Consider the following 15,892-nt stretch of genomic DNA (forward strand, 5'->3'; position numbering starts at 1 on the left):
AAATTAGTTGTTTCAAAATAGCACACTTCAAGTTAACTAATTATTAACACACTTGAATTATACTTAATTAGTCTGGCTGCAAGTATACTTCATTTTTTTTATTACCAGGGAGGTAAATAATTACCTTACTTTCACAGTAATCCACAGTAGGACTTCTCTTGAATTTAACTGCACTATAAAATCTACAATATCATACTTTATTTCTACAGTGTATATGTACTGAAGTACCCCTAGAGTCTGCGAGAGCAGGGGCGGAAGATGACTCAATGGTGGACAACATGGTTAACGACTTTGGAATGGAAACGGATATGAGTATGGAGAGTACTTCACAAAAGACTAGTTCAGGTTCAGCAGTTAGCAAAGCCATTGAACTCCAAGCTTGTGTCTGTGGCTGGAGCAAGGCGACAACGGTCAGGGGTTTGAAGATTCATCAAGGGAAAATGAAATGCTTGAGGGAGAAGGGACAAGGGCCTCGCATTGATCAGTACTTCTTACGGAGTCAGTCAAGTCAGTCGAATGAAATCCAGCGACAGGAAGCAAACCACAGTTCGCAGGATATCAGCACCCCTGTCATAGAGGAGATGCACAGTTAGTGATGAACACATTGATTCTTGTGAACCCGGTCAGACTAACCAGCATAAGAGAGAAAAGAACCTCAACGGGCATAGGCCTGGAGTTAGATGGCCAAGAGCTAGTGAGAAAACTGCATGGGACACGGTAAACACAGATCTATGCTTTGCATTGGAAAGATTAACTGGTACAGTTGAAAAGAAGCTGGATAAATTTGGGGACATCATTTACGCATATGGAAGTGAGAGGTTTGGTGTGGAAAAAAGGAAGGAAAAAGTACAAACTACTCCTGGAGTGTCTAGACGGCAGCAGAAAATTGAAGGGTTAGTTAGAGAAAGGAGACAGCTGAGGAAGCAGTGGAAAAGAGCGGAACAAAGTCAGAAGGAGGGACTCAATCTCTTACAAAGGGCCATAAAAGATAAGCTTGCAACATTACGCAGAGCTGAGCGCCTACGGAAACGCTACAAAAATCCATTCAAATTCGTAAAGAAGTTATTCACCAGTGAGAAGAATGGCACTTTAAAAGCATCTAGGGTTGAGCTAGAGAGATATTTGGAGGAAACGCATACAGATGCAAAAAGGCATGAGCCTATGTCAATTCCATCAGACATCCCACCTGTCAATCCACCAGAATACCAAATGGAGGTCTGTGCACCTAAGTGGAAAGAGATAGAGAAGGTTGTGAGAAAGGCAAGGGCTTCATCATCTCCAGGGCCTAATGGAGTTCCGTACAGAGTGTACAAGAGTGCTTCAGGAGTTCTAAGGATTCTGTGGAAATTGATAAAAGTGGCTTGGGAAAAGCAGGTTGTACCTAGATCATGGCGCCGAGCAGGGGGAGTCTTTATACCCAAAGAAAAAGATGCTACAAGCATCAGTCAGTTTCGCCCTATTTCACTATTAAACGTCGAAGGCAAAATTTTCTTCAGCATTATTGCTCAGAGATTGTGAACCTACCTATTAAAGAATGGCTTCATTGACACTTCAGTTCAAAAAGCGGGCATTCCAGGATTCTCAGGATGCTTAGAACATATCAGTGTTATCTGGCAACGAATTCAATCAGCTAAAAAGGAGAGGAAGGAGCTCCACGTGACATCCCTGGATTTGGTTAATGCATATGGTTCAGTGCCACATGAGCTTCTTAGGGCATCATTTGATTTTTTCAGGGTACCGATGTCGATAACAAATTTAGTGAAAGCCTATTTTGGAGATTTGCAATTAAGTTTCTCAACTCCAGAATTCAGCACTACATGGCAATGCTTAGAGATTGGAATAATGGCAGGATGCACCATTTCTCCACTGGCTTTTACCATGGCAATGGAAGTAATCATTAGGGCATCAAAATGGGTAGTAGGAGGAGAGCGCTTGGCTTCTGGGATGCGACTACCACCAATCAGAGCATACATGGATGACATGACAACCATGACTACAACGGTCTGCACTAATCGGTTATTGGGGAAGTTAACAGATAATATTGAATGGGCACGAATGCAATTTAAGCCCTCTAAATCAAGGAGCATCTCAATAGTTAAAGGCAAGGTAGTAGATAAAATATTCTTCATTAATGGTGAGTCAATACCAACAGTTTCTCAGAAGCCAGTGAAGAGTCTAGGGAGATGGTACGATGGGGATCTAAAGGACACAGTTCGAGTGGGAGAAGTTAGACGACAAGCAGTGGAAGGGTTGAAGAGCATAAACAGCTGTGCTCTACCAGGCAAACTAAAACTCTGGTGCTTTCAGTTTGGTCTACTGCCAAGGTTGCTGTGGCCACTGACTGTGTACAAGGTTTCTTTGACAACAGTGGATAAGCTGGAAGCGTTAATAAGTTCATACATCAGGAAATGGTTTGGAGTTCCACGCTGCCTCAGCAGAGGGGGACTTTATAGTAAAGGAGTATTGCAGCTGCCAGTCTCTGCTTTAACCGAGGAGTTTAAGTGTGCCAAGGCCAGACTGGAAATGACTTTAGGAGAGTCACGCGACAAATGTGTAAGGGAGGCAGCCCCTGTGGTAAAAACTGGAAGAAAGTGGTCAGCAAAGAAATCTGTAGTAGAGGCAAAGGCTGACCTTCAAATTGGGGATATCGTGGGACAGGTACAGCATGGAAGAGGGGGTTTTGGGCTCAGTTTAGCTCCTCCTAAATGGCACGAGGCAGGCCCAGCTCAAAGGAGGAAGCTGGTAGTCAACGAGGTGCGAAGCAGGAGGAGAGGATGAGATGTATAAAGGCCATTTCCCAGGCCAAGCAGGGAGAGTGGATGAGATGGGAGAGTGTGGAACAACGAAAAATGGGCTGGCAAGACCTTTGGTCAATGGAAGAGAGTAGGATCAGTTTCCTTATTAGGTCAACATATGATGTTCTCCCATCACCGCAGAACCTAAACCTCTGGGTAGGAGAGGATCCCTCTTGTCCTTTGTGTTCATCACCTGCCACATTAAGGCACATTTTGACAGGATGTAAGGTGGCTCTTAGCCAAGGTCGGTTTACTTGGCGCCATGACCAAGTATTGCGATGTTTGGCTTTAGCATTGGAAGGCAAGCGTAGTATGACCAATAAGTTGCCGCCTGTTCTAGCAAAACATTACACGCAGAAGACAATATTCCTCCGCCCAGGCGAGCAACCACCAAGAAAAGGTGCTAACACTAATTCTCGCCCAGGACAACTGGAAGCTGCTAGGGACTGGAAGATGCTGGCTGATCTTGATCAACGGCTTATTTTTCCACCTGAGATTGCCAACACTAACCTACGACCAGATATTGTTTTGTGGTCTGGATCAGCACGCATTGTTCAACTGATAGAGTTAACAGTGCCATGGGAGGATGCGGTAGATGAGGCATATGAGAGAAAGAAATTGCGGTATGCTCATCTGGCCACTGAAGCAGAACAGCGAGGATGGAGAGTCCAGGTTTATCCAGTGGAAGTGGGTTGTCAAGGTTTTGTGGCACACTCTACAACCCGGTTCCTCAGAGACGTCGGATTCAGTGGTCAAGAGTTGCGTCGCACAGTAAAGATCTTATCTGAAGCAGCAGAAAGGAGCAGCAACTGGCTGTGGTTGAGACGGAGAGATTCTAGCTGGCTGAGTACAGGCCGCCATGCTACGGTTTCGTACAATTCTTGAAAACTTGAAGGGTGTTGGTTTATTTGTATAGGTTGTATAGTATTTACAGTCATTACGTTCCTGTGTATATTGCGTGAATGACGGGATGTTGGGCAGATATTGTGTTTTGCGGTAGGTGGTATGCCATACGGAACCGTTGCCACTGAAACTGCATATTAACGCACCAGTGGGGCTCGACAGCCTTAGTCAAACGGGTTGGCGCGTATGGTTGGGTTGCGGAGAGATTGTGGTTAGGTCTCAGCAGCACTGTTGCTTTATTTGTAGAGGTTGTATAGTATTTACAGTCATTACGTTCCTCTGTATATTGCGTGAATGACGGGTGGTTGGGCAGATATTGTGATTTGCGGTAGGTGGTATGCCATACGGAACCGTTGCCACTGAAACTGCATATTAACGCACCAGTGGGGCTCGACAGCCTTAGTCAAACGGGTTGGCGCGTATGGGTGGGTTGCGGAGAGATTGTGAGATTGTGGTTAGGTCTCAGCAGCCCTGTTGGTTTATTTGTAGAGGTTGTATAGTATTTACAGTCATTACGTTCCTGTGTATATTGCGTGAATGACGGGTGGTTGGGCAGATATTGTGTTTTGCGGTAGGTGGTATGCCATACGGAACCGTTGCCACTGAAACTGCATATTAACGCACCAGTGGGGCTCGACAGCCTTAGTCAAACGGGTTGGCGCGTATGGTTGGGTTGCGGAGAGATTGTGAGATTGTGGTTAGGTCTCAGCAGCAAGAGGGAAGTAGAGGTCAGTAAGCTGGGCTGAGTTGAGTGGGGGACGGAGGGGGTGACTCTGGGACGCCAGAGTCACTGTCGAGCCCTCTTGAGGTGTCGTGGGCTAGTCGACGAAACACTGAGGACGGAAGGTGCCAACCTGAAAACTGTAGAGATGTTCCCTACTCCGCTCAATCCAGAGGGTTGTTATGGGGAGACCGCACTGTGGTTGCAGCCGTTGTGTGTGCTGACGCGCAAATACACTATTAACACCAGACAGAAGGAGATTCACGTCACCAGATGGAAAGAAGCGTAAATGGATGGAGAAGCATAGGTTACTGTAAAGCTACGTCTTAGTTGGTGCTTATCTTGGCGAAAGCCGAGTACAAATCAGCATGAAGTTTTAACATCTACTCTCGTGTAATGGAAATCATTACTATGAAGGTACCCAGCATGCAGTGCGGCATGAATAGATTATGTGGTGGAGTTTCTTGATTCTTGTTGGTTTTATCTGTTTCATTTATTTTTGGTTTACTTTTAGCAGTGTGTGTTGTTTGTTTATTTTGTAATGTTCCGAATTTATCTTTTTAATTATTATTATTTATTGTTGAGTGTTACCATTGTTGTGTTTTGTTTGTAGAGTATTGATGTCTGTGCATCATTGTGGTGGAGGAAAATAAAATATTGTGTTGCAAGATAATGTCACATTTTTCAAAGATAAATATCAGCAATTGAAATATATCCATCTACAAACAATAATGAATTTGAAGTAAGATATTGATACATTTTTATGCTGAAATAATGCTAATAGTAGTATAATTTGACTAACCTAAAAACCGGCAATTAACTTATTTTATATTTTAGCTTGCTATTGTTTTAACAAATGTTTTCATTTGTCACACTTCTTACTAGGCTAGTTATTTGAATATGAATTTACAAGGTCCAAGATCCCAAGCAAATGGAACAGTAATCACCATTATGGTGACTTCAAAACAATTACAGCACTAAGCAATATAATTTCTTACAGTGGCATGGTTAAAGACAACTTTATGTGAATTCACAGTAAAACAAAAGCAGTAAATTACTGTCATGTAGGCATCATTATCCTGTTGATTAACACTAATTCATAATAAAAGGACCCAGCATGATTCATTTCACTGTAAATTTCTAGACTACAGTAATTTATTGTAAAATAATACTCTTTAATCCTGTAAACTCCTGGCAATTGTTTACAGTACACTACTGTATGCTCACCAAGGCTGCATTTATTTTATCTAAAACACAGTAAAACAGTAATATTGCAAAATATTTTTACAATTTAAAATTACCTTTTTTCTATTTTAATATGTTTTAAAATGTTATTTATTCATGTGATGGCAAAGCTGAATTTTTAGCAGCCATTTATCCAGTCTTCAGTGTTATTTAAATAAAACGGACTGACTCCAGACTTTTGAATGATTCATATATTCATACACTTGGCTGTGTTCTGTTTTTCATCTGCAGGAGGCTGGATGTGCCTATGTAGTTGCACTGATGGCAGTGTACTGGTGTACAGAGGTGCTTCCTCTGGCTATCACTGCTCTCCTGCCTGCTGTGCTCTTTCCGCTCTTCAGAATCATGGAGTCCAAAGATGTAGGTTTCAGGTCCTATAAACCAAAGTCATCCTATTAGCATAACTGACTTTACCTTCAGTAATGTTTCCTACCTTAACGTATATCTTTCTTTTTAACTATACATCACTCATTTTTACTCGTTATGTTTCTTCATCATACTTTAATAATCTTAATCCTAAAGCAATGAAGATCTTCATATAGATGTTTTTTGATGCTTTACTCTGCTGGTCCAACATTATTGTGCACTTTTTTGTTGTTGTTTTTTTTTTTTTTTGCTGTTTCATTTTGTATGTGACTCAAACTTTCTATATCTGTGTGATAGGTATGTATGCAGTACCTAAAGGACACCAACATGCTGTTTCTGGGTGGGCTGATGGTGGCTGTAGCTGTTGAACACTGGAACCTACACAAGAGAATAGCACTCCGGGTGTTGCTCATCGTGGGCGTACGACCAGCTCTGTAAGCAAATACATTTTTCTGGGAATATGGTCATTGAAAACGTCTCGGTTACGTATGTAACCCTCGTTCCCTGAGTAGGGAACGGAGAAGATACGTCGGATGATGACGAATGGGGTTTCGCTTAGAACACCTATCGACTTCGAGTATTACAAAACGAGCCAATGGCAAAGAAATGCCATGGGTCTGCGGAATTTGCATAGCGTAACTCCGCCCCACCTCGTGGGTATAAAAGGTGGAAGCCGGCAACATGCAGATATGTTTCTTCGCTGAGGAGCCAAGACTGAGCTCAGGCGATCCCCGCGGTACAGCGGAAAGTGGCAGGCAGACGTAACGTCTCCGTTCCCTACTCAGGGAACGAGGGTTACATACGTAACCGAGACGTTCCCTTTCGTTGTCACTCCGAGTTACGTCGGATGACTACGAATGGGGTTACCAGTCTAATCACGCCACCTTTTCGGCTGTCTTCCAGTGCCCTGCGTAAATCTGAGATCCTTGTCGTGAGATTGGCACGGATGAAGGACTCCTATCTAGCACAGGAATACAAGGGTACACTGGGGAGCATATCCCATAGTTTATAGGATATATGCAAAATATTGCCAGCCCAACGGGGGGGACTTAGAGAATACACATATGACCCGAAGGATGCATATGGAGAACACTGGGGTGTCCAGCCGCAGTTGGAATATTTCAACCCCAGGGGTGGCAAGGTGGCTTGCCAAGGGAAAGACACATGCTCAGAGAGGCTTACAGTGGAAATACACATGTGGGGGTCGCTCAGAGGAGGGACCATGCACACGGGAGGCACCTAGCCGATGCGCAGGCAATAGACACTGGCGCTGACGTCAGGAGTGCTGGAGGAACTCAGGGCTTTCGGAGAAGCTCACTTGAGGAGAATATCGCACGTATCCAGTCCTCGGAGTGGAATGGCGAGCAAGCGAAGACACCTGAGCGGGTCCAGTACTAGCTGGTTGAAGCGAGTACATGAGAGGACAGTGGCTCCACTAGGAGATTGTAGAATCTGGCGAATGTGTTAGGTGTCGCCCAGCCTGCAGCTCTGCAGATGTCTGTTAGCGAGGCGCCATGCGCTAGAGCCCAAGAGGACGCCACACTCCGGGTGGAGTGGGCAGTCACACCAAGGGGGCACGGTCGACCTTGCTGCTGGTATGCCAAGGCAATGGCGTCCACTATCCAGTGAGACAACCTTTGCTTGGAGAGAAGCTTTCCCTTCAGCTTCCCACCATAACAGACAAAGAGCTGGTCTGAGGTCCTGAAACACTGCGTCCTGTCTACATAGGGGCGGAGAGCGCTTACTGGACAGAGCAGTGCCAAGGCTGGGTCTGCCTCCTCCAGGGGCAGCGCATGCAGGTTCACCACCATAGGCTGCCATAGGGTGCCCCGTGCCTGAGAAAGAAGGTTCTTCCTCAGAGGGATCGGCCAGGGAGGTGCTGTCGCGAGGAGTACTAGTTCGGAGAACCAGGTCCGGGCGGGCCAGTACGGCGCGACCAGAATGACCTGCTCCTCGTCCTCCCTGACCTTGCGCAAGGTCTGCGCAAGAAGGCTCACTGGGGGAAAAGCATACTTGCGGCCCTGCGGCCAGCTGTGCGCCAGAGCATCCGTGCCGAGCGTGCCCTTGGTCAGGGAATAAAACTGGGCGCAATGGGTCGAGTCGTGAGAGGCAAACAGATCTATCTGTAAGGCAAGGCAAGGCAAGTTTATTTATATAGCACATTTCATACACAATGGTAATTCAAAGTGCTTTACATAGAAGAAATTAAAATAATCAAAAGAAATCAGAATAATTAAAACAGTTTAGAATAAAAGATAAAATACAGAAATAATCACATGAAATCAGAGTAATTAAAACATAAAATAAAATACAGTGCAAACAGTCGGACGAACAGTGGCACAGTGCTCATTCAGTAAATGCACAGCTAAACAGATGTGTTTTGAGTCTGGATTTGAATGTGACTACTGTAGGAGCACATCTAATCTCTTCTGGAAGCTGGTTCCAGCTGCGGCTGGCATAATAGCTAAAAGCAGACTCGCCATGCTTAGAGTGAACCCTTGGTATTTCTCGCCGATGTGATCCTGATGATCTGAGTGATCTGTTGGGTTTATATTCAGTGAGCATATCTGCAATGTATTGAGGTCTTAGGCCATTGAATGATTTATATACCAGTAATAATACTTTAAAATCAATCCTAAATGTAACTGGCAGCCAGTGTAAAGACCTGAGGACTGGTGTGATGTGTTCATATATTCTGGTTCTGCTCAGAATCCTAGCAGCAGCGTTCTGTATGAGCTGCAACTGTCTTATGGTCTTTTTGGGAAGGCCAGTGAGAAGTCCATTACAATAATCCACCCTACTGGTGATGAAAGCATGCACAAGTTTTTCTAAGTCTTGACTGGAAACAAAGCATCTAATTCTTGCAATATTTTTCAGGTGATAGTATGCTGATTTAGTTATTGCTTTGACATGACTACTGAAACTAAGGTCTGACTCTAGAGACACACCCAGATTCCTGACTTGATTTTTAGTTGTTTGACCCCTAGACTGAAGGTATGCGTTCACCTTGAGAACTTCATCTTTGTTTCCAAACGCAATGACTTCAGTTTTGTCTTTGTTTAACTGAAGAAAGTTTTGGCACATCCAATTGTTTACTTCATCAATGCATTGGCAAAGGGAGTCAATGGGGCTGTAATCGTTAGGCGATAGGGATAAGTAGAGCTGTGTGTCGTCTGCATAGCTATGGTAAGCGATTTGGTTCTTTCTCATTATTTGGCTCATTGGGAGCATGTACAGGTTGAATAGGAGTGGCGCAAGAATTGAGCCTTGAGGGACTCCGCATGTCATGGATGTCCACTCAGACTGTGCGTCCCCGAACTGGTCCCAAATCAGCTGAACCGACTGGGGATCGAGTCGCCATTCTTCAGGGAGGGGCTGAAGCCGTGAGAGCTCGTCGGCTGCACAGTTCAGGACTCCGGGAATGAAAATGGCTCGAAGCGACCTCAGATGCTTCTGACTCCATAAGAGGAGGTGGCGGGCGAGTTGCGACATACGGCGCGAGCGTAGACCACCTTGACGGTTGATGTACGGTACTGTGGCGGTATTGTCTGATCGGACTGGTACGTGTTGAACCCTGAGCAACGCCCGGAAGCGGTGCAGGGCGAGGCGTACTGCCAGCAACTCGAGGCAATAGACATGCCATACTACTCAACACTACATGCGAGAATCACTGAGCTTCAGGAGCAACCTTGGTCGACACCTAAGTGTGAAGAAATTCACTGAACTTCAGGAGCATTTCTGCTCAACACCTGGTGTGATAAATCTCACTGAATTTTTCAGGAGCATTTCTGCTCAACATGGGAGTGTGACAACATGTCCATTGCGCATGGCGCCCCAGCCCGTGGAGGCATCTGTTGAGACAACAACATGCTGGGAAGCTCGTTCCAGGGGCACTCGGACCCGTAGAAAACTGAGGTTCGACCACGGGGTGAGTACTGACGGCAGGTCGGAGTAACTGGTACTCGGAGGGTGCCGTGTTGCCATGCCCACTTCGGGACTCGGTCGCGAAGCCAAAGCTGAAGCGGTCTCATATGAAGCAATCTGAGCGGTGTACCGCAGCTGCAGATGCCATATGCCCCAGGAGCCTCTGAAAAAAACTTCAGTGGAACCGCACTCTTGCGCTTGATAGTCTCAGGCAAGTCAGCAATGGCTGAGTGGAGAAGGCGACCAAGTCCATACCAAGAAAAGAGCTCCTCTGCACGGGGCAAAGTTTACTCCTTTCCCAGTTGACCCGAAGGCCCAGACGAGCTAGGTGCCGGAGCACTGGGTACTTGTATTCGCAAACCTGGTCTCAGGAGTGAGCTTAAGACAGCCAGTCACCGAGATAGTTCAGTATGCGAACCCCGTGTTCCCATGGAGGAACAAGGGCTGCCTCAACAACCTTGTGAAGGCGCGAGGAGACAGGGCAAGCCCGAATGGGAGCACAGCGTACAGATATGCGCGCGCCCTGACAGCAAACCGTAGGTATGGTCTGAGTCGAAGGAGAACGGAGACATAAAAGTAGGCGTCCTTCAGGTCGATCGCTGCAAACCAATCCTGTGGCCGCACACATCCAGAAATGTGTTTGGCCAGGAGCATCTTGAACGGCAGCCTGTGAAGGGAGCGATTCAGATGCGTAGGTACAGGATTGGCCGTAACCCACCAGACTTCTCCGGGACAATGAGGTAGGGGCTGTAAACCGGACCTCATTTCGGCTGGAGGGACAGTCTCAATCGCACCCTTCGCCAGTAGGGTAGCAACCTCCGCTCTCATGATAGGGGCATAGCCATCGACCAAAGTGGAGCGGACTCCCCTGAAGTGGGGAGTAGACCGTGCGAACTGAATCGCAACCAGAGCCAATGGTTCGCGCGACCCAGCGGAACAGATCGGGAAGCTCTAGGCAGGCTCCCAACTGTGCCAGCTGCGTCAAGAACCACAGACGTCCCCCCAGTGGTGCAGCGAACCGGAATGACCGGCCCAGACGTGGACGGCATAGCGGCCCGGTGTGGGGGCAAGGTCAAAACCGCACCCTGACAGAGGAGGCCAGGGAAGGACCAGCGTTCCACGGGGGCCTGCTCTGTCAGGGGTCTGGCGACAGAGTGGGACAGGGGCGAAGCGGTCCGTGGACGGCACGCCGTGTCAACCGCCTCTGGGACAGAGGGGGACGAGGAGAGCGTGGCTTGTGGGCGGCGCTCTGTGTCTTCCGAGAACTCTGTATGCTCAGAGACGAGAGAGTCAGCTCATTCTGAATAAGGATCCTTCCCCAACCCTCCACCGGGGAAAGGTGTGGCCCTGCTACCAACTCCTGGAGAGAACTGAGTCTCATCTCTGAGCAGCCCATCTCAAAAGTGCCGCTTAACCCGCCGTTTAGCGGGGGGCGGGGCTGGAGAGGGCTGTGGCAGCCCCCCTACGGTCTTCCAGAGCCAGGCCCGGGTGAACGGGCGGGCTTGGAACCGTGGGAGGGCACCTTCGGCGGTGGGCAGACTGAGGGATCTGAGCGGACGGCGGGGCCGTCAGGCAGAATAACCTCAATCTGTTCACGGGCGGTTGAGAACTGTTGGGCAGAAGCACTCAACCGCACCGGCGAAGAGGCCGACCTGGGAGATGGGGGTGTCGAGCAGACGGGTCCGCCCGAGATTGTGCACATCAGACCGGTCAGCCCCAGAATGGTGAAAATCACCTGACTCCGAGAGCGTACGGCCACTTTCGTCGCTCGGAGAGCAAGGTCAGTGGCGGCGCGCAGCTCACTGAAGAGCCTCGGGTCAGTCCCGCCCTCCTGCATGTCCATGAGCATCTGGGTCAGGTAGACCAGCAGAACGGTCATGGGATGCAGTGAGGCGGCTGCCTGTCCTGTGGCACTATAGGATTTCGCCACAGATTAGTGTAGACGAAAAGAACTACAGGCTTTGGACGGGTGCTTAGGATTGCGCCGGGAAGCACTCTGAGGACACAGTAGCATGGCAACAGAGCGTTCAACCGGGGGGACCCCAGTGTACCCATGGGCAGCGGCCCCTGAGGGGAGGAAAGGCGGATGAGACCAACGAGCGGACCCGTGATCTCATCATGCACGTCCGGGAGGAAAGATATTGGGGTTTGCCGTGGACGCGGGCTGGCGGCCTCACCCAAAAACCAATCGTCCCGGGAAAGCAATCGTCCCGTCATCTCGGGATCAGACTCAGGCACAGCCGTATGCAGACCAGAGGGTGGCAGCTGTGACGAGTTGTCATTTCCAGAAGAATCAAGCCCACCTAGTGATGCTGCTACAGACACAGCATCATCCTCTGTAGCTTCAAATGAAAACACACGGGCCACCCGAGGGTAGACTCGTGGAATCATCAGTTCGCTAGCGGGCACCGTCATTAAAGAGGGGGGCTGGGGTCATGGACACAGAGTCGGCGCCTTGTTCCAGACCAACACCTTCAGGTCACCCTGGCCACCAGCCGAAGATCGGGGGGTGGGTGAGGGGCCTCTCACTCTTGCGAGTTCACAGAGTCTCGACCTATATATGATGCGATGATCACGTTCCCAGCGAGAACATGAGTCACCCACGAGCGCTGTTCAAGCATGATCAAAGCCCAAACACACTAGACAGCGCTCGTGCCCATCAGAGTCCGATACCAGTCCGCTGCAACCAGAAATGCACGGGCGAGCCGTCTTTAAAAAGACGTGCCGCGTGCGAGCTCTTTTATGAGTGGAGAAAAAAACTCTGCGATGTTGAAGCGCACAGGGAGACACACACATACTGGCAGATCACTGCGCAGATCGCCGTCACACCAACACCGGAGAGAGAAGCTCGTCTCGTAGAGCGAAGTCAGAGATGACTGTGGAGTGAAGAAATACTCTTGGCTCCGAAGCGAAAACATATCTGCATGTTGCCGGCTTCCTCCTTTTATACCCACGAGGTGGGGCGGAGTTACGCTATGCAAATTCCGCAGACCCATGGCATTTCTTTGTCATTGGCTCGTTTTGTAATACTCAAAGTCGATAGGTGTTCTAAGCGAAACCCCATTCGTCGTCATCCGACGTAACTCAGAGTGACAACGAAAGGGAGCAGCAGTCTCTGTAATACCTCTTCTGCCTTTCTGCAGGCTGATGCTGGGCTTCATGGGAGTAACGGCGTTCCTCTCCATGTGGATCAGTAACACGGCCACAACAGCCATGATGGTGCCCATCGTTCAAGCAGTGCTCGAGCAGCTCAACAACACAGCAGAACAAGAGCAGACCTCCATTCCAGAGAATGAAGAGAAAAATACTGAAAAACCAAATGAAACCCAGAGTGAGAAATAATCTTAATATATCTTGAAGATATATGACTACTATATCTATTTCAGACATAATAGTGAAGATTGTATGCACTTTTTATCTGATTTGTGTTTCTAATTAGTGTTATTTTAGTATTATACTATTATATATTTTATTAATATTTTTTATATATATTGTTTTATTTTCCATTTTCATTTTAGTTAAAAGTTTTAGTAATTTTTTTGTTTTTGTCATTTGTATTCAGTGTTGGGAGTAACGCATTACAAAAGTAATGCATTACGTTTTGCTGTAACGCATTAGTGTAAGGCATTACTAATCAATTTTCAGTAATATTTTACTCGGTACATGTTCGGTAAGGCTTGCGTTACAACAGACTTTTAGTTTTAATTGTAAAACAAAAAACAAAACAAACAAAAAAAAACAGCAAGACCAGCAAGACCGCCAGACATTAACGAATGAAAGATGCAAGTAGGCTAAATTACCTGTTCGTGGTCAGTCAATAGCCGCGTGTGGTGTCCAAGTCTGTAATTAAAGACTAAATGGCAGTGTCTGATATATTTGTATAGCGATTTATTTCTTACAGGAGTGCCGTGAGGTATGATTTCGGCCTCTGTGCTCGCGCTGGCCAGTGGAAAAGCAGCTAATGGTGAAGATGGCATGAAGAAGATTATTCATTCGCGAGATGGACGTATGAGCATTAGGCTATTCGTTCTGTGTTTTCTTTCTAAACAGTTAGGCTATATTTATGTGGTATTTTTCATGTTTTCATCACGCAATCATGTTTTTGATGCCGTGGTGACGCGTTCATGTAAGGGCGGCGGCGCTGCCGATAAAGCACCTAAAAGCTGTCACAAAGAACCGGCAAAAGCAATGATTATGAATATGTCAAATATAGCAAGTGTTATGAGCTGAGAGATGGAGGACCAAAAGGCGAGATTCACAATAATACAGTCTTTAATGAAAATGAGGAGAGAATCACTGAATCAATTAGGAACATAAATCTTCTTAGGATTCTCAGGAAACAGTCAAAACAGAAAACTTGGCTCGTAGAAAATAGAACATAAACTGCGAGTAGATTGTCACAGGATCTACTGATGCGCAGCAACGCGTTAGGCGAAGTTGAGGTCCCAGGGGAGACTGCAGAGGGAGAATAGACCCGCCGAGAGCGAGGGTACCATCGACTGGATACCACGTCTGGTCAGGAACTCACCGTCTGAATTGGCAGGGCAGAGTGCAGTGAGCGTGTAAGAGAACAGATAAATATACCGGCTCGAGGAGAGGCTTCCACACGAATCTCACAGGACAGGACGAGACAAGACACGACTCAAACAGAGAGGTAAGAGGAATGTACTCTGCATGAATAGCTTACAATACACTGACAAAGAGACAGACAAAGAGAGGGTTAGAAATAGTAAGAGGCATTAGGGGAAAGGAGGAACAGGTGAGCGGAGATTAAGGTAAACGGGAACAGCTGAACTTGATGAGACTAAAGTGATAGTGTAGAGAATGAGTGTGTAATGAGACAACAAGAGGGAGACAGAGAAGGGAGGAACCTGGATCATGACAGTATCCCCTCCTCAACGAGCGCCTCCTGGCGCTCCCGAGGAGGAGGACTGGCGAGAACGGAGGAAATCTTCTATGAGCGAAGAGTCCAAGATGTCCCGGGAGGGTACCCAGCTTCTCTCCTCCGGCCCATACCCCTCCCAATCGACTAAGTATTGGTGACCACGACCCCGGTGGCGCGTGTCAAGGATATGACGAACCCTGTAGACCGGAGAATCATCAATATGAACAGGTGGACAAACAGAACGAGAGGGCGCGCGAACGACGGGCTTAATATGCGAAACATGGAAAACAGGATGGACCCGACGGAGATAGGATGGAAGGCGAAGCCGTACCGCGACAGGATTAATGATCTTAATAATACGAAATGGCCCGATAAAACGGGGCGACAACTTACGGGACTCAGAATGTAAGGGTAAATTAGCGGTGGAAAGCCACACACGCTGCCCACAAACGTAGCGCGGACTCTTGACCCGACGCTTATTGGCAGTGATGCTCATGCGAGTGTTAGATCGACGAAGTGCAGTTCTTACCCTCCTCCAAGTGCTTTTACAACGGCCAATATAGGCTTGGACCGACGGTGAATTGGACGCAGACTCCTGAGACGCAAACAAAGGAGGTTGGTAGCCGAGGCAACAGTGGAAAGGCGAAAGACCTGTAGCAGAGGATGGGAGGGAATTGTGTGCGTACTCTGCCCAGGCCAGTTGCTCAGACCACGACGTGGGACAACGATGAGCAAGGCTGCGAAGAATGCGGGCAACAATCTGATTGGCGCGCTCGGCTTGCCCATTGGTCTGGGGGTGAAACCCCGACGAGAGGCTGGCAGTAGCCCCAATGAGACGGCAAAATTCTTTCCAGAAAAAGGCGGAGAATTGTGGACCTCTATCAGAAACCACGTCAGTGGGTAGACCATGTATCTTAAAAACATGATCCACCATTATCTGGGCTGTCTCTTTGGCAGAAGGAAGCTTAGAGAGTGGGATGAAACGTGCTGATTTAGAAAAGCGATCGACAACTGTTAGGATAACCGTATTGCCAGCCGACGGAGGAAGCCCGG

General features: G+C 47.6%; 1 protein-coding gene across 1 annotated transcript in view; it reads left to right on the forward strand.

Moving 5' to 3' along the window:
* The window catches only part of slc13a5a (solute carrier family 13 member 5a), a 64,845-nt gene that overhangs the window by 10,979 nt on the left and 37,974 nt on the right, over positions 1-15,892 (forward strand). The window contains exons 2-4 of the mRNA XM_077195405.1: positions 5,896-6,024; positions 6,328-6,464; positions 13,098-13,285. Coding sequence (XP_077051520.1) covers positions 5,896-6,024; positions 6,328-6,464; positions 13,098-13,285 — 454 coding nt within the window. The remainder of the gene's footprint in view (positions 1-5,895; positions 6,025-6,327; positions 6,465-13,097; positions 13,286-15,892) is intronic.

The sequence above is a fragment of the Siphateles boraxobius genome, unplaced genomic scaffold (genome assembly GCF_051911475.1).
Source record: "Siphateles boraxobius isolate OS27281-9 unplaced genomic scaffold, OSU_SipBor_1 11, whole genome shotgun sequence".
In the NCBI taxonomy this organism is placed as follows: Eukaryota; Metazoa; Chordata; class Actinopteri; order Cypriniformes; family Leuciscidae; genus Siphateles; species Siphateles boraxobius.